Below are 24,340 nucleotides of genomic sequence, written 5' to 3'. Positions count from 1 at the left end.
CAGTTTTACAAGGCTTCCTCTTCTCAAGGGTGTGGATGCCTCACCAAACTACAAGTCCCTGGATTCTATAGCACTGAGTTATGGAAGTTCAAGTATTTATTTATTTATTTACAGTATTTATATTCCACCCTTCTCACCCCGAAGGGGACTCAGGGCGGATCACATTGCACATATAAGGCAAACATTCAATGCCATAACATAGAACAGAGACAGATGCAGGCACGGGCTGGCCTCGAACTCATGACCTCTTGGTCAGAGTGATTTGTTGCAGCTGGCTGCTAACCAGCCTGCGCCACAACCTGGCCTAGTGACAAGTAGTGACAACTGCTTTCATTCTACAGTGTAGATATAACCTTAGACACCCAGTTATTAATGGTCAGTGCTGTGGCTTCCTTAATTGAGTATCCACCTGTAGTGCAGGCTTCCTCCTTCGTAAAATTATTTTTATGGATTGCCACTTCCAGAAACCCTGCTGACTGCAGGATCCTAGGATCTGTCATTCAAACATCATTTATTTTATTTTATTTACGGCATTTATACCTCGCTCTTCTCATCCTGAAGGGAACTCAGAGCGGCTCACAGCACACACATACGGCAAACATTCAATGCCAATTATACAATTAACAAGGATAGACAACACAACAGAAGTAAAGGCAGCTTTTTCCCACCTTATTTCTGGCATCTTGGAGGCTGTGCTCAACTCCAGCCATGGAGGGATGATGTTGCTCCGTGTACCATGCCAAGGAGCTTTCCTCCGATTAATGTCCTTAAGGGAGCCTTTATTATCTCCCCACTAAAAGTGGTACCTATTTATTTACCCGCATTTCTGCTTTCAACCTGCTAGGTGGGCAGGTGAGCTGGGGATAACAGCAGGTGCTTAACCCCAACCTGGGCTCGAACTGCTGACCTTTTGATTGGCAGGATTTTTCTGCAGCACAGTGGTTTAACCTGCTGTGCTAAGCCCAGCAGATTTTTCCAGATTTTTGTAGAAGTGTTATTTTTATTTATTGCCTTTGTATTTTGTCTTTCTCCTAGAGTGGGACCCAAAGCAGCTCACCAAAAAAAATTCCTCAAGATTAAAGTTGCTGCTATGAAGTGACAGGCATTCTTGCTTCATCTGAGATCAACACTATCTCATTAATATAAATTTATTTGGTAGAAAATCACATGAAGTTTCTATAGAATTGTAAGAAGAAAATTATTTCAGACGTGGCTCTGAGGCAGCAGTTTTTGCAGGTTGTTTTCCAGTTCCACAAACAGTTCAGTGTTTGCTTTCTCATATATTTTGTGGAAAAGATATTTCGTGGTGGTATGGATCATGCAATATCATAGAAATCTTAGGCCATATTACAAGAGAGATCATTGGACATATTATTTAGAGATACCATGGAGATTTTTAAAATATAAAACTATTTGGATTGCCAACACGGAAACACATCTATAATGAGAATACCAGCAGACGTTTATTGAATGCCTTGAAGATCTTAAAAACGACTCCAAGATTCAGTAACAATTTTTAAAGTGTAAAGTGTGAATTTTGAAACACAGAATGTGGACAAGAATGTGAAACCAGCACAGAAAGGTAATTTTCCAACTTTACCAAGTCTACTATTTTGCTAATTGGCAAGTAGAGGGAGAAAATGTGGAGTCAACAACAGACTTTGTATTTCTAGGAGCGGAGATTACTGAAGACACAGACTGCAGCCAGGAAATCAGAAGTCGTTTACTTCTTGGGGGGGGAGTGTAATGACCAATCTCAATAAAATAGTATTTATTTTATTTCTCGTGTCAGAAGCGAACCGAGGGTACAAGTTGTAATGGATTTGCAAACAAGAGATTTTTTTAAGAAAGAAGATCAGTCCATACTCCAGGAAATAATGCCTGACTGCTCACTGCAGGAAAGGTTATTAGATGCAAAGATGAAATAGTTTGGCCACATCATGAGAAGACAGGAAAGCTTGGAGAAGATAATGATGCTGGGGAAAATGGAAGGAAGAAGGAAGAGTGGCCGACCAAGGGCAAGATGGATAGATGTTCTTGAAGTGACTGGCTTGGCCTTGAAGGAGCACGGTGGACAGGGAGCTCTGGCATGGGTTGGTCCATGATGTCACAAAGTGTCAGAAGCAACTGAAGGAAAAAATAACAACAAAAACTCTTTTGCTGCTTTTTTTGCACTCCAATAAAGCCAATTCAAGGCACTGTTGGCCTTGCTGTAGCAACTTGCATACATATCTGGGGGAATACATGGTTTAAACACAATTCCTTGAGAACCATGCCGTTGGATTGCAAAGAAGCCCAAATAAATTTGACCCTGGACCTCTTTCATACCTCCAGGGTCTGGCTCTCCCTTCTAGCAGCCCTGTATTTGGCATGTATAATAGAGACCATGACTGCATGTGAGGAACTAGAAGAATTAAAGGTATTACATGGACAGTTTTGAATAAAGTAGGCAACATATATGCTAACAATACAATATTGAATAGGATGTTATAGATATATAATTAAACATCATAAAGATGTTTGAGAATATAAAATACAAAAGGCACACTGTTGTTTTGCAAACATATGCCTTTATTGTAAAAAAAAACATACAAAAATAGCTTACATACAGATTTCTAAAACAAAATGGTAAATCCCTCCCTTTCTTTTCTGCACTCAATTTTACTTTATAACAAGTAATATTTTTAAATTTACATAATGATATGTAGTATTATTTTGTATTACAAAGTATTTTAGCCCTTTAAAGTAAGGTAGTCGCTCCTTTTGTATATAGGATAACCTGAGAAGAAATAACATCTCACATTTCCCCATTTAACTTTTATCCCCAGGATTCCAAATGTGCCACAAAGATCCTAGTCTATTACATTTTGCATGGAACATTACATTCAGTTGGTTGAGGTCTTGAAGGATATATGCACAATTGATTTCCTTGGAAGTTTTAGAGCTCCCTTTCCAATGGCTGTACAGCTAAATCCATCTACAGAGCTAAGCCAAAGGATAGCTTGAATGCCAATTCAACAGCAATCTCTGTGACCGAGTCATGAAAGCAGACATAAAACTCTCGAGGTTTTGGATCTAGGAAAAGTCTCCTGTAGGAAAAATAATAACAACAAATCTCAGTGTCAAAACACAGTTTTTAGACAATTCTAAAAGCAGTCTATTTTTATAATGGTTTGCTAAAGAACTAAAAAGAGATCTATATAGATATTAGAAAAATTTAGAGCACACATTTTAATTTTTTGCTATCTTAAAATTGCTAACTGTATTTAAAGCTTTTACTACATTTTACTACTGTTTTGTATCAAAAGAAATACTAAAATAGATGGCTGGACTGTGAAGACTAAAGTCACCTTTGTAAAAGAAGTGTTTGTTGAATTATAACACTAGGACAAGGCGATGTTGAGGATTTTTAGCATTGTACAACACATCTGCAGGAAAATATATCAGACATTCACATACCCTACAACCCAATACATTATACTTGGTGGGGGTTTCCTTTTATCAGTCCAGTTGTCAGTAGAACATTCAAAGAGTACACCATGTTCCTTCACTTTATTCAAGTCAGAGGCTTTTGTGGCTCTTGACTTTTTCTCAGCTTTTTTAGTCTGCAATAAAAATTAATAAAGAAGATAATTAATAAAATGAATTTGTATGAAACATAATTAATTGTTCATAAAATCATTAAATATACCCTAAAATGCATGATTATGGGAACATTTTCACATGGAAATTTATATCATATTTATATTTCAAAGCAGTAGTCTGTCCTAGCCATCTCGGATATGTTCAGATTCAAAAGCCACAGTATTGTGTATAATTTCTTCTTATTTAAATATTTGCTCCTAAAGTAACTTGGCTAAAGACATGTTGAAAACTGGACACAGTGCCACAGATATATGTTGCAAATTACGATGGGAAAAAATGATCACTTTGCTCAGCTCTTGGCATACACTGAAAAATATTACATTTGTGTTATTTTAAAACATTATATAAGAACACATCTATTTTTGACAAGACATGCATTCACATTGAGATAAAAATATATAGAGTAAAATTTATGCATTACTTCGTTTACTCTGCTACAAAGAATAGGTGACAAACATTGTTTATGAGGTATCTGTGGTTAGGGCAAATGCATGGTAACCTTCCCACAGATACAGCATCATCCCACTGCATCCTCTAAATATGAAAGAAGACTGTGTTATTTTATGAAAGTGTATCTAGGATTGTGCAATCTTTTCCCCCAGCCCTCAAACATGGCAGTATGGAGTGTATGTTCAAATAACCTGCAAATGTGGGCTGGACATTTACTCACGTACTGTATATTGTGTTTTGCAAAACCTACTAGGAGCTGTATCTATTACTTGCCCTGCCCTCTGGAAGCACTTAGACCGGGAAACATTACATTTAGCTATATGGTAGAGAAATTTATCAGCTTCATGCTGTTATTTGCCAACTGAGGATTATATTTCATGCATCTATTCATGAAAGGTTGTGCCAGTTTAGATTTGTTAGCCTCTAAGGCGTCATAGACTTTCTGTTGGTTCTTCCTCAAAAGATTAATGTAACTGTTCCATAAGAACCTAAATGTGGTGCTATTCCTCTTAATGTCTTTCCCTCTCACCTCTATATGAGGAACTCTGGGATTAATAGTTCTTGTGAGACCAGCTGACATAGAGAAGCACAATTTGCAGATTCTCTTTCTTCTAGAGAAAGACTTATTACCCCCTTGGAAATTTAATAAAGTCAACAATAAAAATGACAAGTGGAAATAGGTTTCCAATAGTTTCTTCATAATCTTAGCTGTTGTAATTGATCCTTCTCTTGAATCTCTAGGCCCCTTGCTAAAAGAATCCCAAGAACAAACTAGCAAGATCATATCAGCAGCCTGTGTGAGATGTTACAAAATGTTTAGTAGTCTAGATGAGATATTAACCAAAGTCACATCATGGTTGAATCAGTTCTTCCAAAAAATGTAAATCTGTTTCTTGACCTAACACACCATGGCTTATTATTATGAGTACAAACCACGGGAACCATTAGATTACTATATCACAATTCTCTTCCTTTTCATGCACAAGAGAAGGTAACTGGAAACTTTGTTATTTATTTAAATTAGGCATGGGCAAACTTCGGCCCTCCAGGTGCTTTGAACTTCAACTTCCATAATTCCTCACAGTCTACCGGCTCTAAGGAATTGTGGGAGTAGAAGTCCAAAACACTGGGAAGGCTTAAGTTTGCCCATGCCTGATTTAAACCATGGATGAGAATCATAAAGTCTTATAAATATTGTTAGATATAGCCAAAGCTGAGGAATGCTAGAAGTTGCAGAGCAACATTTGCAGGTTCACTCTAATAACAGTACTTCCTCTTCCGTATGGGGGAGGTGGGGCAGAACTACAGACCTGTGTCTCCTTCTTGTAACATGCAATAATACGTTTGTTGACATACCTGATCAGGCCAGCATGTAATAAATCAAGATACAGACATTTGAACTCTGCAAATACCAGTTCTGCTATTACTAAAACTTGAGGGAAGATTTCCTTAGTTAACAACTGTTTTACAAAAATAATGCAATCAGTGACAGAATGTAAGAATTCTAAAATTTTCTGGTTGTAAGGCAGTCACATCTCTTCACTTTAGTCAATTTTTCTAAATTTAGTCTCAAATAGGGACATTTATTTCTACCTCATGCAAGAAGACTTGCACTGCAATTCTGTACTCAGTCACTCAGGAGTGAAGTCATGAATTCTATGATGCCCACTTCTGAATAAAGAATACAACACTATAATAATTTCCTTTCAATAAAGATCAGCTTAATACTTCTCTCACCATGGTTTCCTGGAAAATTGCACGGATGGAAAGGCAACAGCGATGGAAGTTCTTGATGAGTTGAGGATGGATAGTTCCTCCTAGCTGTCCTACTTCAGCATGTGTTGGAGCGATAAAAATTCCATGCATTGTTTCTAAAGAAATATAGTGAAAGAGGGTATTCTCAGGACCAGATGTCAGCCTTCAAAAACAGAAGACAGAAATTACTGGGCTATTACCTTTAGAGTAAGAAATTATCATTCAGTGCAGAACAAATCCACAACACCATAAAATAAATATTACTGAGCTGCGATGGCTGGTGGTTTCCCTGTTGGTGATGATGGAAATCTCTTATAGGTTTTAGTCTGAATGCTAAGGTAGCTGCTATCCAATATGCTTTCCCTTTTTGGGGGACAGCCACTAGCATGTTTGATAGTTTCTTCTAAGTTCAGTCAGACCCAGAACGGATTCAACAGTCCAACAAAACAGAAGCAGAACAGCTACCACTTTTACAATTTAGCAGCTTTTGTATAAATTAATACTAAACATAGAGTGTTCTTTAGGAGTGATCGATAGTGTAGATTTATAAAGTACCCATAGACATAACAAACCCACAAAACATTTTACTTCTTGTAGTGGCCCCCATCTCACTATGGCCCATGCTGTAGGCATCATGCTGGAAGCTCCTTCCTTGGAAACTTTTAAACAGAGGATGGATTACCATTTGTCAGGGATACTGTGATTGTGTTTTTTCCTGCATGGCAGGAGATTGGACTAGATGGCTCATGTGGTCTCTTTCAACTCTATTACTCTATGATTCTAAGATCCCAGATCAGAAAACAAAGAACAAGGAATTGGGCTTAACTTAAGCAATAAGGAGAGACTGTTTGGTGCAGAGGTTTGAATAATGGATTGGGTCTCCAGGAGACCAGATATTTAAAGTATTAGTTAAAATGAAGTGTAACAAAAGAATTTTAGTTATAAATCAATTTATAACTGTCTTGAATATTAAACAATGAATTGTCACATTTGTTTCCAAATGTATACATGTTCCAAAAACGGTTCCTTTTCTTTTAAATGCCAGAGTTCCATGGAATTCTGGTAATTAATCTGACACAGAGTCTCTTCTGCACCCCAGATAACACAATTTAGAAAGACAAAGAAACTACAATAATATATTGTACATGCAACTGCTTCCAAATAAAAAAGAATGGAGAGCACACACACAGAGAAAATTCATTAGCAAGAAATCTTCTGAAGTATTATAAACATGGACTGCCACATGTGAGAACATCTGTGGCTTCCTGAATTGTAACTCTCCTACTGTCCATTAATTAAATAGTATCCAAACTATATTTTATGTATTTGCATATGTCCTCACATAAGATATGAATGCAGCCAGAAAATATGCTTACAAGTGAATGATAATAGCCTGAATCCTATTTAGTCTTAGCTACAATAGACCAATTAAATCAGTGTGACTTAATTACATGTGGTCTCACTATTCAATGGATCTACTTTAATTGGAACTAACCAATATCAATTGGGCTAATAACGGGAGTGACAGAGACAATGATTACGATAAAAATGATGGTAACAATAATAATAGATTTTCTTACTTCATAACATTATAGAATTCGGTTTCTTTATCTGAAAGGTTCCTTTTCAAGGTTCCTACATTGAATGGGTTTGGAAGAATATGCTTCTTTTTAGTGATCTGAAAAACAAGAATAAAAGCTCACAACAAAAGGGAGAGTAATCAAAATATTTATATTTAAGTCATAAGTAAGAAGCTGCTCCTATAGATCCGTCTTAGAATCTGGTTGAGCCTATACTGAGCAACAAGTGCTAGAAGACATATAAAGTTATTTTTGAAAGATTCTATGTGCATTTTATATCAAATTAATCTAATTTCTGCTGTTTATTGGAAAGAAGCACTGTTGATTTCAGCACAGAGCCGCAATCTATAGTTTTAGTAAGTTAAACTGACTTGGACTACATTTTCATATATGGTATCATGAATTATTTGGTCTAGAATTACAACTGCTACAACACAGGATTTCGCCACATGTTTTTCTAGTTGAACAGGATGGAAATATATTGTAGGCAACTGGGAGGAAAGCTGGCAGCCATGTTAATGGGAACAGGAACTCATCTGGATATTCCTTGAAAACTGGGAAGAAACAGGAACTATCTACTCCTGTAATTAGAGTATCTAATATGCTCTAGAAAAATGGTTATATAATCATGCCAGAAAATCTTCCTATTAAAGTGCATGTCACTCCTATATTGCACACTCATTTTTGGCAAATCTCACTCATTCTAAGCTGTGGGAAATACCATAGATCAGATGTTTACTTTATGGGACTAAAAAGAGGGGGTGCAAACATGCCCCATTTCTTTTACTCTGAAAGTCTTCAGAAGCTTCTTTTCCCCACTATAGCAGGAAACTTAAGGTTTACAGAATAATATATATATATGAATATATATATATATGAAAAAGACTAGAAGTACCTTAAAGAGACTATTACTTCCATCAAATCCACCATGACCTTTAAGTTGCACAGCATGTGGGTTCACGCTTCCACTTCCTATTTCAAGACCACTGCTGCCGATATCAGAACATCCACTATTTCTTAATGGATTAGGCCCAGAACTGCCAGAAATCACTCTTTTGTTTCCTGAAGAAGTTATGGAGGTTGTTGTATGATGCAGTTTGTTGAGAAGAGACAAAGTGGTCAAACTTTCTAATTTGTCATGGGAAGAAGGGAGGAACCAATCTACACAGGACACCAGCGGAGTAGAAGGGGATTCGAGTATCTCATCTATGCACAAATTTATTCCATCCAACTGAAGGATAGTTGCCTTGACCTGATCTACATATATACAATCTGGTCCTGGGTTTCCAATGGCTTTGGAAGAACAGCCTCCTGCTTCCAGCAAAACACTCAACATGAAGTGTTTCTGTAAGAAAAAGGAAGACCACTTTTGCAGCAGATTTGCTTTAACAGCCTATGTAACTTTCATTTTTTTCAGAATCTTAGTTATATTATGTAACAATTATAAAAATATCAGAATTCAGGGTACCAATCAAAACACAGTAACTCTTCAAAGACCAATACAACAGCTATGAATCCTTGATATACAAGAGAAGTTTTATTATGACATGTAAAAGAAAACAATAAAAATGCTAACTAAACCTTCTGGACAGGATTTCTAGTCTCAATGCTATGACTGAATCCTATCTTTATATACCCAACCTCTGAAAATTTTCTTGGGTATATGTGAATGTATTTGAAGCAGGGTCTCTTTTGTTGACAAAGGAGGTATTTGAAATGCATAAACAACAAGGAAATTGTTCATAGGTTACAACCGTGGAATCTTAGCATTGATCTTACCATAGCCATACCAAACAAAACTTACCAAACCAACTATAAGTAAAAAGTATCTTGCTTTGGGTTCTCTGTATCCTTCACAAGAAGTCTTACATGGTTGAAGATGATATGGTGGAAACACTTCTCGCCATACTACTAACTGACCTATTCGCTGTTCTGATGCCAATGGCAAGAGGCCATAATGCCTGCTATACAAGACAATATCAATGAGGTCCTCTTTTGGTAAGTGAGTACAAATTAAATATCCCTGATAAAAAAGAAAAATAAATTATACATAAATACTACCATTGTTTGATTAATTTACACATTTTATTTGCCAAAATAAAATTAAGTATTCATTAGCATCCCATCAAATCCAACAGTCAAATACATTTCATAATCCTTAAAATACTTTTAGAAAATATAATCAGATTGTTCTTTAATTATCTAAAATTCGTATTTTGAGGTTAACAATTTTTCCAACATACAATTACATTTTCAAGGTTCTACCTTGTAGAAGAGACAGGAGCCCAAAATCGTATACAATCGTCTCATGTCATAATAATCTTCAGACTATAAGAGAAGAGCACAACAAAGTCACAGTTTTGGTATTTAAATGAGTATATTCTTAGAAATGATATTTTTTGCAAAATATTCTAATTCTTAAGGATGGATTCCTTACATGACTAGTACACACATTTAAAATAAATGTGCAACATCCTCTTATATGTTCATATTTGTCATAAATCACTTGTCCAAGAAGGATAGGACTGACAAGTTTAGAATATTATTCAAGGTTATAAATATGCAATAGTGTTAGCATGGTTCTTGCCACTAGATAGACTTTTCACAGTTCTAATAGCAAACTATCACCTTTTATGAATGCATTTTAAAAAACTTGTAAATTATATTCAAAAATATAAGCCATAATGATAGAGTTGTAATCATTCTGCAGCTTTTTTCAACACAATATAACAAGATACATTTCTCACACTTATTTATTGGTTATGATATCATTTCTAACAAGTCATGGTCATTTCTGCATTTAAATGAATTTATAAAGCAAATATATTCCATTAATTTTAGGACAGCATAACGTCTTGCATTTAAGTAAAATAGCTACATTCTAGACATAAATTATTTCACAAATAGTAAGGCATCTATAGTAAAATATTTTGAATACAACCAAAGCAGAATGATTCCAACACATAGCTTATGATAATGCCTGTAGAACAATACACACCAACAGTATCATTTAAGTAACCATTTTAAAATGGTTCTCATTTTTGCAAATCATGTTTTATTCTTGCTGCTCCAGTTATAATGATTTGCAGATAAACAACCAAGGATAAATTCTACTTCCTAAAGCCTATTTACAGGACAAACATTACCAAATTGGTCTCCCATATGGGAGATTTAAGGGATTTCAAACTGCCCCCCAACCTGATCCTATTTGTGTCAAAAAATTTCAACTTGCTACAAGTTCTTTGGCCAAGTTTACAATTTTAGACAAGTCCAGTCACTTCCACTAAATATCTGGTAGTTAATAACATACCTATAAGAAGAAACCCAAGCATGAACTATTTGAGAGACATAAATAATGAAACTGAAAACTAAAGGCACTTAACTTTTTCAGTTCTCTAGAGAGAAGGTAAAGCAGGGGCCAATAAGCAAGAAGCCTCTGTGAATCATTTCAACTCCTTTTCAAGGGTCATAATGTCTACTTTGAAACTGCTATCTACTCTTTTCCGTTCAGGAGCCACTATGCATTGTAGCCCAGAGGGAGAAGGAAACATCCAGGCGCTGATGTATTTCTTTACTTCAGGCATCCTCAATTTGCAGCCCTCCAGTTGTTTGGGCCTCCAACTCCCAGAAGCGCTAGCTAAGCTTGTTCAATGGTAAGGAATTCTGGGAGTTGGAGGCCCAAACAACTGGAGGGCTGCAGTTTAAGGATTCCTGCTCTACTTTAATCCTCTCCTATGAGAGGAAAAGACACTAATAGCAAGGAGAAGGAGCAGAAGGAACAGTCATTGCTTGCCTTCCATGCGAAAGTTGGTAGCAAGGAATGGAGAGGAAGAAGAGCAAAGAGGAGATCGCTGATGTTTCTCCTCTGTTTCTGCAACTATAAACTCAATCCTTTCCATCTAAATCAAGACATATAAAAAAGCAGAAAAAACAAAAAACAGAATGTGGCAAGCAGCTGTAAATATCAATAGCAGAACCCTTGCCATGACATGATGTTTGTTGCGATTTCTGATTAACTGCTTCCCTCCCGGTTCTGGTCTTAAAACTCTGTGGTTGATTCACTTTAAAATAAGCAACTACAACACAGTGTCCCACACCAATAGGTGAGCTCTGAACAGACTGGCATGAACGTGTAATATATTGTATTAAGAACAGATTCCTTACTAGTTCTCCAAAGTCTGCTGCCTCCAAGTCACTAAGAATTGTATCAATTTCTATCTGAAATACAGAGTAAATGAACATATTTTACCAGCAAAATTTCCCAGAAATTGTGAAGATATTCATCTACACCACAATAATAAAACAATGCTCCAAAATGCAGATTTAACAACAGTTATTTTCCCTCTTCCAGAATCAAAGCAAAATCCAGCATCACACTGTTTTGTATGTGTATAAACACGATCAAAGAGAGAGATTTGGTAGCAGCATACTTCCCCCTTCAGATATGAAAGAAAAACATTCAACTTTTCAGCCCGTAAACTTATTGTTTAATATAAAGGACCTGCCAATCACCCTTTTTTCCATAGATTAAAACAAAGCATGAGGGTTCCCTAAGATCTGGCAAAGCTTTAATATCCAGCAGAGTTATTAGAAAAAACCTTTTTCATTCTAGCTTCAGTATTTGGTCTCTATGGAAATATTCCAAAACATTCTCACATGCAATCTTTGTTCTAAGAAGTATTCAATTTGCACACTTCTAGCTGGTTAGATTCACTTTTGTAAGTATTCGGTTTTATTGATTGATCCAAGCAATTGCCCTAAAAGTTACAAACCAAACCAATACTCTATACATAGAAGAATGTAATTTGTAAAAAGCATGTAAACAAAGCATGTAAACAAGAAAGCTCAGTGAGAAACACTAGTTTTCACCAGAATGGCAAGCCACACAACTGGCATTCAAGTCATTGCATTTCTTTGTTCTTGTTTGTTTGACTGAAAATGGATCTCTTCCCCAGAGAGAACTATAGTATTTTCTTAAATATTATTTCATGGATTGATGTTATATTTGGATGAGCCACTTTTCTGACATATACCACACTTTTAAACAAATGCATAAAAATATGTAACTCTTCATCAAAACAAAAACATTCTAAAAACATGAGGGTACAGTATTTCAGTTATAGGAAAAATATAGATAGGACAGCACATCCTGTCTATTTTGGGATGGAAGCAACTTCTCTGTAGAAATTGTGCAATAAATACATTTAGCACATAAACATAAAATTAATACGCCACAAACATATGGAAATTTATGCACAGAGAACTTTAACTACTACTAACTCATTTCTTCTGTTAACCTATCTCTATAAAGCCGTAGGAATTATTACCTTAATTTCTTGTGGCAACAATAACCACCGTACCCCTGGAAAGTTGTATAAAAGTAACGCACTGCAGCTATCATATTGGTGACTACTTAGACTGGCATCTGAGTTAAGCCTTGTGGGCTGAAGGGCTTGCTGGAAGAACAGGCTGAAGAAATGATCCAACCGTGAAGTGTTTTCTACTAGACAAAAAGCACTGAACAAACATAAAGCAGATGTCAGAGCAACAAGAAACATACAACATGATCTAAGTGTATAGCAGAAAATGCTTCATAACAGGATGATACAGCAGAAGTAAATGTTCAGAAAATGAAAAAAAACCAACTAGATGGGGCAAGCATTTGGATTTTAAGGGTATAAATGGAATGAATAGTATGAGAAACAAGTGGTAGAATTTTTTTAGAGATGCACATTACAGAATTTCATTCAAATTAGGTAAATACATTAAAAATGAATATTTCTTTTAGCTATTATTTTGTGTGGGATTACACAGCCCTTCCCCAATTCTTGGTGTCTTGGTTTTTAAGTCTGTACCTGGGATTATGTGTGTGCTGATTTAGAAATCTGCATTGGATAGACCGCATCAGTTCTAATTTCTTAGATATAGTTATCACGGTTTTATATTGCTAAGCAGATGGCAACTAGTATATGGCATATGCTCTTTATCTCAAAAACTAGTGCTGCTGGGGAGAACTGGTGTTATTTTTGGAATCAGCAGGTCAGATATACCCAGAAACAGGTCTAACATTTGAGGAACTAAAATGTGTATTGGCCTGTGTTATATATGTATGGGCAAATATAAGTATTTCAAAACGCCCCCACAAAAGGAATCTGACCCAAAGCATTCTGGATAAGGATACTCAACCTGTACTGTAAGCGTTGGCCAGTGTTATAGTTAACCTGATAAAGTCACTTTCTTTGAAGACAGAACACATCTATGCCCGCCTTCTACATCAAAAAAGTACTTGATATGAAGGAAATATTGCCTATGTTACAAATAATCAACTCAGTGCAACTGGTAAAAACAGTATCAGTTTCAAGACAGATCCTAGTTGAAAAGATGATGCTGGAATTTGGAGGAAGATCCCTCTTCATTGGCCTAAATCCCTGTGTTCCTTGACCCTGTGTTCCTTGATCCTCTTTGTGATTACAGCACTCAATGTTACTTTGTTTTGAAATAGGAGTTTCCAAAGCCACATATTAAAAACATTACAAGTGGAACAATTGGAACTATTTTAATAATGGTTAGAAGAATGGCATATTCAAAAAAAGTTTGTTAAAAGGATTAGCAGACAATATGTAAAGTCTTGGACAAACTTGAAGCATCTCTTTGAGTCTTATGTTTGTCATATGATATTTCAGGAACTTGAAATGAAATGAAAATAATGATGTTCAGAGGGCATCTCTATTTGAAACAGAAGGTTAGTTAATAGTTTCAAATAAAAGCATTAATTATACGTTATGGGCTTAATTGTCCAATTAGTTCTACACATCAAAAAACGACTATAGAAGTTCCTGAATAACTTTCCTGTGATCCAAAGAATCTGAAATTCTCAGAAGTTTGAAGAATAGACTCCAATGCAGTGATGGGCTCTGACATTTCAACAAAGTCTTTATAAAACCAAATTTAAACTACATAGCAAGAAACCTTATATCTGCAGTTTTTAAGGAATATTTACCTGTCCAGAGAACTGTACATGAATGTCAGAATTTTGACAACATCAGTAATCATGTTCCTTAGCTGAGAAAGAGGAACACTAGAAAACCAAAAGAAGCACCGGAGTTATGCAGACTTAATGCAATAAATACAAAGAATTGGGGGGGGATTATACTTCTTCATTTTTGGGTACATAGTCTCTTGATAATGAATAGCAAGTAGGCATGTATGGATACCATAGAATGGGATTTGGGTTAGAAATTTAACTAATGATTTCTTACCTGCTCATATTTTCTAGGAAAAAAATTCAGGGAGATTTTCAACTACAGTAGAGTCTCGGTTAACCGAGCCTCTGTATTATCCGAGGTGCGGCCAGGGCGCCCCTCCCTCTATCAAGCGAAGGGAGCTCGATAGGAGACGGAGGGGCCTGGCCAAGGGAGATCCAGGGCGCAGGAACATTTCTCGGAGGGACAGACCCTTGCTCCAGCAAGGGCCTGTCCCCCCGAGAGATGAGGAGCATGTCGCGGGTTTTCCTCGGCCAGGCCCTTGTTGGAGGAAACTTTTTCCTCCAGCGAGGGTCTGGCCGAGTGAGATCTGGGGAGATGTTCCTTGGCAACCACTCGCTGCTTGGGAAGCGCCTGTGTTGCTAGGCAGCAGCACTCACGGGCGCTTCCCTGGCTGAGTGGTCGCCGAGGGACGGAGCCCTGTCCCTCAGCAACCACTCGCCACTTGAGAAGCGCCCGTGAGTGTTGCTAGGCAGCAGCACTCATGGGCCCTTCCCTGGGCTGAGTGGTCGCCAAGGGACGGAGGCCCGTCCCTCGGTGACCACTCGCCGCTTGGGAAGCGCCTGTGAGTGTTGCTAGGCAGCAGCACTCACGGGCGCTTCCCTGGGCCGAGTTGTCGCCGAGGGACAGAGGCCCGTCCCTCGGAGACCACTTGCCGCTTGGGAAGTGCCCGTGTTGCTAGGCAGCAGCACTCACGGGTGCTTCCCTAAAGCGGATTGCCAGGAGAGATAATAGGGCCTCCCGGCAATCCAAGGAGTTTGGTTATCTGGGATTGGGCCCGCCCCATTATCTCGGATAACTGAGACTCTACTGTATAGGAGAATGCACAAAAAGGTATAGACTTATTACAAAAGAGACAAAACTTCAATTCCTGAGTATACTAAAGCTATCAAATATTAGAATATGCAATGCTGGAAGTTGTAGTTTGGTGAGACACAGCATTCTTTGCCAGACCCCATGATCCCAAACTACAGCCCACATGACCCTACAGAATTGAGCCAGTGCAGTTAAAGTGGATTCATTCTACAGCATAGATGCAACACAAGGTTTTCTTTTCCACTGCTGAAAGCTTAGGTGTTCTAACACTTTTGTTTTTAAAGAAGGAATTACAAGCATGCAGCCACTATAATGCACACCTTTTTTGGCCAAATGACAATGGATGCAGTTTTTTTTTTCCTGTGCATGACATTTACCTGCAAATACTTTTTTTTTGTTTCAGGGAATTGAAAATTGAGGTGTGCGTTAAGATTTGAAGGTGCATTAGACTTGAGTAAATATGGGTAATTTTGTAGACCATAATTTAGGATGCTGGTGGAGTGGATCCAGTATGTAACTTTAAGAGGAAAAGAAGAAAACCCATCTTGTAAACATACCTTTCAGCTGGGAGACCAATGACAAGAAGGTTGTCAGATTCCTTCCAGTAAGCCACATGGATCAGTTTCCCACATAAAAACATGGAAGAACTATTTAAATAAGATTGTAATGTATTATGACTATATTATGACTATATATGCAAGACTATATAATACATTATGAAAAAGTAACACAGAAATATATGATTTTGAGTACCCTTTCCATGAATTACCCTATACATTCATGTACAAGTTTAGAAATTTTAGTCAAAAATTCAACGCCCAAAACCTGAGTTGACTTATCCAAGGGTCAGTGTAAGGACTCTTTATCAAAAAAGGAACCATTCTCTTCTCTAAGCGACAAAAGGCACAAAGTGAGTCCATTCCGTGAGAACTCAAAAAAGGCACTAACCTCCTCTAATGTCATGACATTGCTTCTGGCCTTTTTGAATTCCTGGGTACGGAAATGCCGGTGGCAGCCAGGGGCATTTGCCCCCTTAGACGACATTGGTGCTTCACTCTCTCTGTGGGACTACAGGTCATGTCAAAATCCATAATTTTTGACCCCCAAAACTGTTTTCAACTTATACATGAGTATATACAGTAAATTTTTTGCCAATCAAAATAGATTGCATATTTAGACAGCCAATTCTGTGTTTTGAACCTAAAAGTGTGTCTGGCCCTAGTACTGTTCTGCATGGCTTTCAGTGCTTGAAATTGTCCGATTTCTACATGGCTTTCAGTGCTTGAAATTGCCTAATTTAAAGTGTTTTAAAACTGTATTTTAAGGCTATTTTAATGTTGCTTTTCAAAGCCTTTAAAGCCCGTTTAATCCATTTTAAAATATTCTTTATCTTTGCACTGTTTTAATTGCTTTAATTTGTCTATCAAATTGGGTAGCAATATAGAAATATTTTAAATACTGTACATAAATATAAAAAGTCAGAAAAGTAAAGGCAATTCTTACCTAATAATATGAGTTCCTGTCATATTTTCCAATATATCGCACAGCGTGAGAAATATGCCTCTTACACTTTTCAGTTTTTGGGAGGCTTCCGATATGGGGTATTGGTAAAGGATTTCTTGCTGTCAAAATGCCAGTTAGGGTATCAATTAAAAAATGACTGAAGACTTTCTTATATTGAGGTCATGAAAGGTTCATTGTTAGCAACTTAACAGATAAAATGACACAATGCCCTTAAAATATGTATAAAGGAAAAATATAATAGGTAGCTCCATATCTAATGTATTCCTTTACATACTTCCCACCTCCTACTTCCCATGAAAATTCACATAGAGATATCATTAAAATAACATACTTTTACCCATGACATCATGGGTCTACAGCATATTCTCAGTGCATCTGCACTGAGTTTCCTCAATTGTTGGCTACAGTCCTGTCCCATTGGGCTTTTCAGAATTTGTATGAGCTTTGTTATTCAGGCCATAGTATTTCTGATTTCTAACCATACTTGTGAATGCTGGACAGTGAATAAAGCTAACAGTATGAAAATCAATGCATTTGAAATGGGGTGCTGACGATGAGTTATTTGGATGCCATGGAGTGATAAAAATCAAGCCTAGAGCAAATCAAGCCTAAACTCTGACTAGAAACGAAGATGACTAAACCAAGGCTGTTGGACTCTGGACATATCAATGAGATGATGTAACTCACTGGAAAAGACAATAAAGTGGAAAGCAGAAGGAAAAGACAGAGATAACATTACAGATGAGATTGATCTCTAAGAGCGAGTCATCAACTACCCTGCTCAGGTCCCGCAAACACAGATCAGAATGCAAACACACTTCAGAAGAAAAATAATTTATATAAAACTGCAAACTAAAATTCAAGATCAGGACATTTCTGATATGCAATGCAAATCAGTGCACAATTACTTGGGATTTAGTATGTTGAATGGATTTAGAAAAAGTCTGTTTAGGATTGCAGATTGAATCCATCACTTGTAAATAAGCAGCGTAAGTATGTCCTGAACCTTGTCTCTCTTTTTCTATACAAGCAGTGCCAAAATTGGTTAGGAAAATTTTCTTTTCAAATACATTAAAAAGAACTTTGAATCTCATTGTTGAGTGGAACTGGCAGGGCTGTGCTGTCTCTACCCAGTTTAATTATTTGTTTCTAAGACATCCAGCTAACAAGGATTCCATGCATCAATCTGTCACATCAAGGGGAAGAAGAGATTTTCCTAATTACAACACTCCATGAAATGGAGTTTTTATAAACAATGAATCTTAACAATGCTCACTTGTGAAGCATCTATACACTTTCTCAGGGAAAGAAAAATAAACTAGATCCTAGTGTTGGGGCCAGGAACCTAACACAACCTTAATGTGTTGGGAAGGTCTTATGTTTATCAAAGCAAACTGAGAGAAGTCACTGAGTTTAGTGAATGTGAAGACCAAGAATAATGAATATAGTAAGTGAAAAGAAACTGCAGCTGTAAAAACAGAGGTTTCTGGACAAAATACTTCTCCATGAACAAGTTTGACAGCCAATAAATTGTGTTTTTATTTCGGCTATCTTCATGTCTGGTGTAATGAACTATGCAGAACAGCATTTCTTCCAATCAGCAGAGCCTTGGCGCTAGGAAAGAGCTGAACAGAATTCTTAACACAGAGTTGAGCGGCTAAAAGACTCCAAGAACTAGGCTCTAACAAAAGATGCTTTCTTAAAGAATGAGGTTTTCACAGTGAAAGGAGATAATAGTCTGCTGGTCTGTGGTAAACAAGGAAGTGTAACCACTATGCAAATTCATCCCATTAGAGCAGGGCTATTTTATGAAAACTTTAGAATGTATGTACTTGAAAGTGTTTATGAAGCCAACAAGGTCTCCAGAGTTTCTATTTTAGATGTGCACTAAAATACTGTTTCTACTGGCAGCACTTATTCAGTTAAGGCACATATAATGTCAAAGTGAATTAAGCACAACTACAACATGTGGCAGCAACAGCTTGAACTACTTATTTAAAACTAAAAACAATATTAACAGCATTTAAGCTCTTTAAATAAATACCTATATGTACTAAAATATATTTTCAAAAATATTAGTAAAAACTAGATAGTTTCTTTACTCTATGTGTCTACTAATTCCAAATAATGATTAGTAACAGTTTCCTAATTAAGGTATTTATTTTAGATTTACTTACCTCATCCTTTGATGTATCAGAATCCAATTTAAGTGACAGATACATAATAATATGTGGTATACTTTGGATAGAGAACTGAGGATCAGTGCTTTGATCTTTCCACAATACTTTCAGCAGGTTACTCATGGAAGATTCTACCTGCCTACAGCTATGTTGGGATGTTCCAGGTGGTTCAAAGACTGATGTTTCAAATGTCAGTTTTACCTATTGAAAAAAAATTTCATAACTGAAAGCCTAATTATTTTTGGTTCGTAGTCAGCCAGAAGAAAGGTTTCAGTGGACAATACATGCATGTTATCAACACTGAAAAAATTAATCCAATATGAAAGAAGATGTTAAGTGCTGATTTCAACATCACTAGAAAACACAGCAAACATATTTGTTTACTGTTCTTTTTCCTATCTTTTGGCAGAGCTCAGAAAAAAAGGAATCTTTCACTTCTATTTTTAATTTGCCACAACGTAGCATTGCACCTTAATCATGAACTCTTATTCAGTTTGAGATAAATACATTTCAAACCACAGGTTATGAAACTTGCATTTCTCAACAAACCATATTTAATATTAATTGTAGTTTATCAAATCTGATGAAACAGCAAGCTATGGTTAATCCAAAACAGAACTAAAATATTCTGATATCCATCTTGTAATTGCACTGGGAGGATTAGACAAATGAGAACATCATGAACACTACTGTTTATCATAACCTCTGAGCTAGCCCAGTATACTCATAGCTAGTGGTTCCAGTAAATGCTTTAAACTAACCGTCTTCAATCTTTCTACTTGGAAGACATAGCACACTCTGGTTGCCATCTTAACCCATTCTTTCATTCTCCTTCTTTTTCCTCTTTTATTCCAACCTGGTAATCAGCACATATCTAGACTAGAGATGGGCAAGCGCATGTGTGGAAGTGCAGGGGCCAATTTCCCAATGGAAGTCCCACAGCTCTATCCCAAACAAACACTCTGATATGGTTCTTCTCAAAATGGCAACTGGAAGTGATATGGTTTCACCCCCTTTCACCATTTTTGAGAGAAACAATGGAAGAAAATAGAAGTGTTTGAAGGTAGTGAGAGATCTGGTGACATGAGTAGGTGAGGATAGTTTCGCATGTTTCCATGCATTACATAGATTTTGTGTATGGTTCTTAGGGGGAAAGCTACTTTTAAAAAAAAATCAGTATGAAGATGGGAGGAGAGGGCTTTAGAAGCCACAAAAGTGGGATTTGGGAAACACACTCTGCCCACTTCTGGTGTGGGCACCACAGAATCAGAGGGACCAACAGTCTGATTTAGTACAGTCAGACCAACAGTTTGGCACATTAATATATTCCTGAAACAGTATCTAATATACTACATATATAGTCACTTTTAATATATTTAATACTCCAACTCTAGGCCGTGTTCTGATATTGAATAGAGTGCAGCAGCATTTACTTGGACTGAAGTTGTACATACATAAGCAATGCAGCTGCTGGATCAAAATGATCATTTTTCTTGCTGACCCATCTCAGCAAATCTCTCCATTTAACGATACAATCCTTCACTTTCATCTCATGCCTTTGTTACTTAGGTACAACCTGCACTATTCCATTCCCTTTTTCTTGTTTACAGTTTGGCCATGTTTTATGACAGTTGTCACCATAGGTTATTGGGCACTGTTCTGAGTTTTAAATTGTTGTTTTTATATGTTATTGGTTTGATTTTGTATTGTACTGTGTGTGTATTTTATGCGTTTTTTTAAGCACTATGTGCTATATGTAAGTCACCCCGTGTCCCTTCGGGGAGATGGAAGCAGGGTACAAAAATGTAGTTGTTATTATTATTATTATTTCAAACCATTCAACTTAAAATTCTCCAGAAGTTTACATCTAGGAATCTGGATTCTGACAGCTTGGGTGTTTAATACATTAAAAATAAGTGAAATTTAATACAGAAATTAGAAAACGTATATGAGAAGGACAGGTTGCTTACCTGTAACCATGTTTCTTCGAGTGTACTCTGTGAATTCACACTAATGGAGAGACTGCGCCTGCGCAGGTTCCAACGGAAACTCTTCCCAAGCTAAAGTTTAAATTTTGGCGGTAGCCACGCCCCCCGTCCCCAGAGGGCATATAAGGCGGCCCTGGGCGCCCGCTCTCCAGTTCCTGCGCCGCTAAGGCAACGAGAAAGGAAGAGGGTTTGCCAGAGGGGAAGGAAGGGCGGGCTTGTGTGAATTCACAGAGTACACTCGAAGAAACATGGTTACAGGTAAGCAACCTGTCCTTTTTCTTCGTGTACTCTGTGAATGCACACTAATGGAGACTAGCACGCTTAGGTCCCGGATGGTGGGACAAGGCAAACCTTAATCACAAGTTGATGTCCAAACACATCTTTATTAAACATAAATAACATGGCCCGAAGGACCCGTATAGTAACACAAGCATCATGCCAAGAGAGGAACTTGGTAGGACACCAAATAAACAATTTCAAACATGAGGAAAAAACAAGTACTGTGCATTATCTCCGAAGGGGAGAGAAGGAGAAGTACATAAGGCACAATGGTTCAGGAAAACAGTGCAAATTAGAACATAGATAAGGCACAACGAGATGACCAAACACGGGGACATCTGATAAGAAAGAACCATTGAGGAGGGACCCTCCAGGGGGCCGAGTGGTAGGTAAGTATTGAGGATAAATTCCTCAGGACAAACAGGAGGACAAAACCGATCTAGCAAAGGCTGAGTCTTTTAAGGCTTTTTGGTCTATTCTATAGTGAGAGACAAAAGTAAGGGGGTTAGACCAGATCGCCGCCTTACAAATAGAGTCCAGCAGGATGCCCCTCAAAAAGGCAGTTGATGTGGAAAGGCCTCTCGTCGAACGCGGGCGAACGGACGAGGGAGGTGGATGTTTAGCCAGTTCGTAGGCAAGTTCAATGGCCTGAGCAATCCAGTGAGATAACCTTTGCGAAGAAATAGGATTACCCAGCTTATCTGGGGCATGGGCTATAAAGAGTCTCTGAGTCTTACGAATGTCCTTGGTGCGGTCTCGATAGAAGAGAAGAGCCCTACGGACGTCGAGGAGATGCAGCCTCCGTTCCAGAGGAGACGAGGGGTTCGGAAAGAAAGCGGGGAGAACAATGTCCTGGTTAAGGTGAAAAGCCGAGACCACCTTGGGGAGGAAGGTGATGTCCGGGCGGAGAACGGCTCGGTCGTGATGAAAGCGAAGATAAGGTTCATCAACCCTAAGGGCCGCCAGCTCCGAGGGTCTGCGAGCCGAAGTTATGGCCACCAGGAAAACTACTTCCCAAGAAAGTAGGTGCAGGTCGGTAGATGCTAGAGGCTCGAAAGGAGAGGAAGTCAGCTGGGAGAGCACGAGCTCGAGGTTCCAGCCCGGCGTAGGTGGCTGGGAGGGCGGACGGATGTTGTTGTACCCTTTTAAGAAGGTTTTCACAAGATGGTCAGAGAATAAAGACGGTTTACCATGTTGCTGGAAACACCAGGAAAGAGCAGCCAGATAAGACTTCATAGAGGAAAGCGAAAGCTCCTGATCTGCAAGAGTCATAAGAAAGTCCAAGACTATTGGTACCGAGGTTGGAAAAACGGCAATGTCCCGAGACCGGAGAAAAGCACGGAAGCGGGAGATTTTATAAGTGTATGACCTGGTTGTAGCCGGCTTGTGGGCCGCCAGGAGGATCTCCTGCAGGTTTTGCGGGAGGGAGGTTAGGCGAGAATTCTCCATGCAGTGAGATGTAGAGAGGGGAGATCCGGGTGCAGGATCTGACCGTTTTCTCTGGATAAGAGGTGTGGCAGAAGAGGTAGAGTGAGAAAGTTCATTTTGGAGAGGTGGAGAAGAGCCGGATACCAAGGCTGTCGAGGCCAAGCTGGTGTTATCAGGATCGCCGATGTCGAAATCGACCGGAGTCTCTGGAGGACCCTCGGTATCAGGGGGAACGGCGGAAAGAGGTAGATCGGTTCCGACGACCAGTCTAGAAGGAAAGCGTCTCCCAGACAGCCCGGAAAGGAGGCCGGAGGAAGTCTCGCGCCGTACCGAGGTAGTTGCGCGTTCTGGGGAGAGGCAAAGAGGTCCAGAGTGGGGAATCCCCACTTTCGGAAGAGAGAAGAAGAGTCTCGGGATCGAGCATCCACTCGTGGGAGGAACTCGTCATCCTGCTGAGGGCGTCCGCCAAGTCGTTTTGGATCCCGGGAAGATGGACTGCCAGGATCTGTACGTTGTGGCTTATGCACCAGGACCACAGCTGAGAGGAAAGGAGCATCAGCTTCCTCGAACCCGTGCCACCCTGTTTGTTGATGTAGAAGACTGCCACTGTGTTGTCTGATTGAACGAGGACAGACTTCTGGGAGATCAGGCGGGAGAAGGCTTTCAGAGCTTTGAGGATAGCGAGGAGTTCGAGAAAGTTTATGTGATTGGTCCTTTCGGAAGGAGACCAAAGACCTTGTATGGTGAGACTGCCCAGGTGGGCTCCCCAGCCGTAATTGGAGGAGTCCGTGGTCACGGTGACCGAAGGAGAAGGCTGGTGAAACGGGAGGCCCTTGCAAACGTTGGAGAGGGACTTCCACCAGCGGAGCGAGCGACGAACATGGAGCGGGATGGAGAGAAACCTCGAGTTGGGGTGGCGGGATGGTTTGAAGACGTCTATAAACCAACGCTGCAGGGTGCGAAGATGGAGCCTGGCAAACGGGGTCGTGAGGACTGTGGAGGCCATGTGGCCCAGGAGTACTTGGATGGACCGGGCTCGAACTCTCCGGTTGGTTTCGCAGAGGGAGATTTGATGCCGAAGGGCGAGAAACCTGTCGAGCGGGAGGGAGACAGTTTGAGACAGTGAGTCGAACAGGGCGCCGATGAAGCGGATCTTGTTCGAAGGAATAAGGTGAGATTTGTCGAGATTTAACTGGAGACCGAGAGAGTCGAGAAGAGTGAGGGTAACGTCGACGTGGCGACGGAGGAGGACAGGGTCGGGCCCGACCAGAAGCCAATCGTCCAGATACGGAAAAATTGTGATCCCTTGGAGTCTGAGGTGGGCAGCCACGACAGCGACAACTTTGGTGAAAACTCTTGGGGCTGTGACGAGGCCGAAGGGTAAAACGGTGAACTGGTAGGTCTGGTCGAGGACTTTGAAGCAAAGGAAGTGC

At 38.8% G+C, this 24,340-nt stretch overlaps 1 protein-coding gene across 3 annotated transcripts in view; it reads right to left on the bottom strand.

The window, feature by feature from the left end:
* Positions 1-2,550: 2,550 nt before the first annotated feature.
* intu (inturned planar cell polarity protein) overlaps positions 2,551-24,340 on the bottom strand; it is a 44,081-nt gene continuing 22,291 nt past the window's right edge. For 2 of the 3 annotated variants that reach the window (XM_008112043.3, XM_003221763.4), the window contains exons 4-16: positions 19,210-19,413; positions 17,012-17,130; positions 16,066-16,155; positions 14,431-14,508; positions 12,758-12,947; positions 11,595-11,648; positions 9,696-9,758; positions 9,235-9,453; positions 8,326-8,775; positions 7,431-7,528; positions 5,833-6,013; positions 3,460-3,605; positions 2,551-3,089 (exon numbers count right to left, since the gene is read on the bottom strand). In XM_008112043.3, the coding sequence (XP_008110250.2) occupies positions 2,978-3,089; positions 3,460-3,605; positions 5,833-6,013; positions 7,431-7,528; positions 8,326-8,775; positions 9,235-9,453; positions 9,696-9,758; positions 11,595-11,648; positions 12,758-12,947; positions 14,431-14,508; positions 16,066-16,155; positions 17,012-17,130; positions 19,210-19,413 (2,004 nt within the window). In that variant the 3' untranslated portion in view covers positions 2,551-2,977. Of the gene's footprint in view, positions 3,090-3,459; positions 3,606-5,832; positions 6,014-7,430; positions 7,529-8,325; positions 8,776-9,234; positions 9,454-9,695; positions 9,759-11,594; positions 11,649-12,757; positions 12,948-14,430; positions 14,509-16,065; positions 16,156-17,011; positions 17,131-19,209; positions 19,414-24,340 lie in introns of those variants that run through there. The other variant, XM_008112044.3, reaches the window with a different exon arrangement.

Source organism: Anolis carolinensis, chromosome 5 (assembly GCF_035594765.1).
Source record: "Anolis carolinensis isolate JA03-04 chromosome 5, rAnoCar3.1.pri, whole genome shotgun sequence".
Lineage (NCBI taxonomy): Eukaryota > Metazoa > Chordata > Lepidosauria > Squamata > Dactyloidae > Anolis > Anolis carolinensis.
Note: the sequence above shows the minus strand (reverse complement) of the source record. Positions and strands in the feature narration are given on the sequence as shown.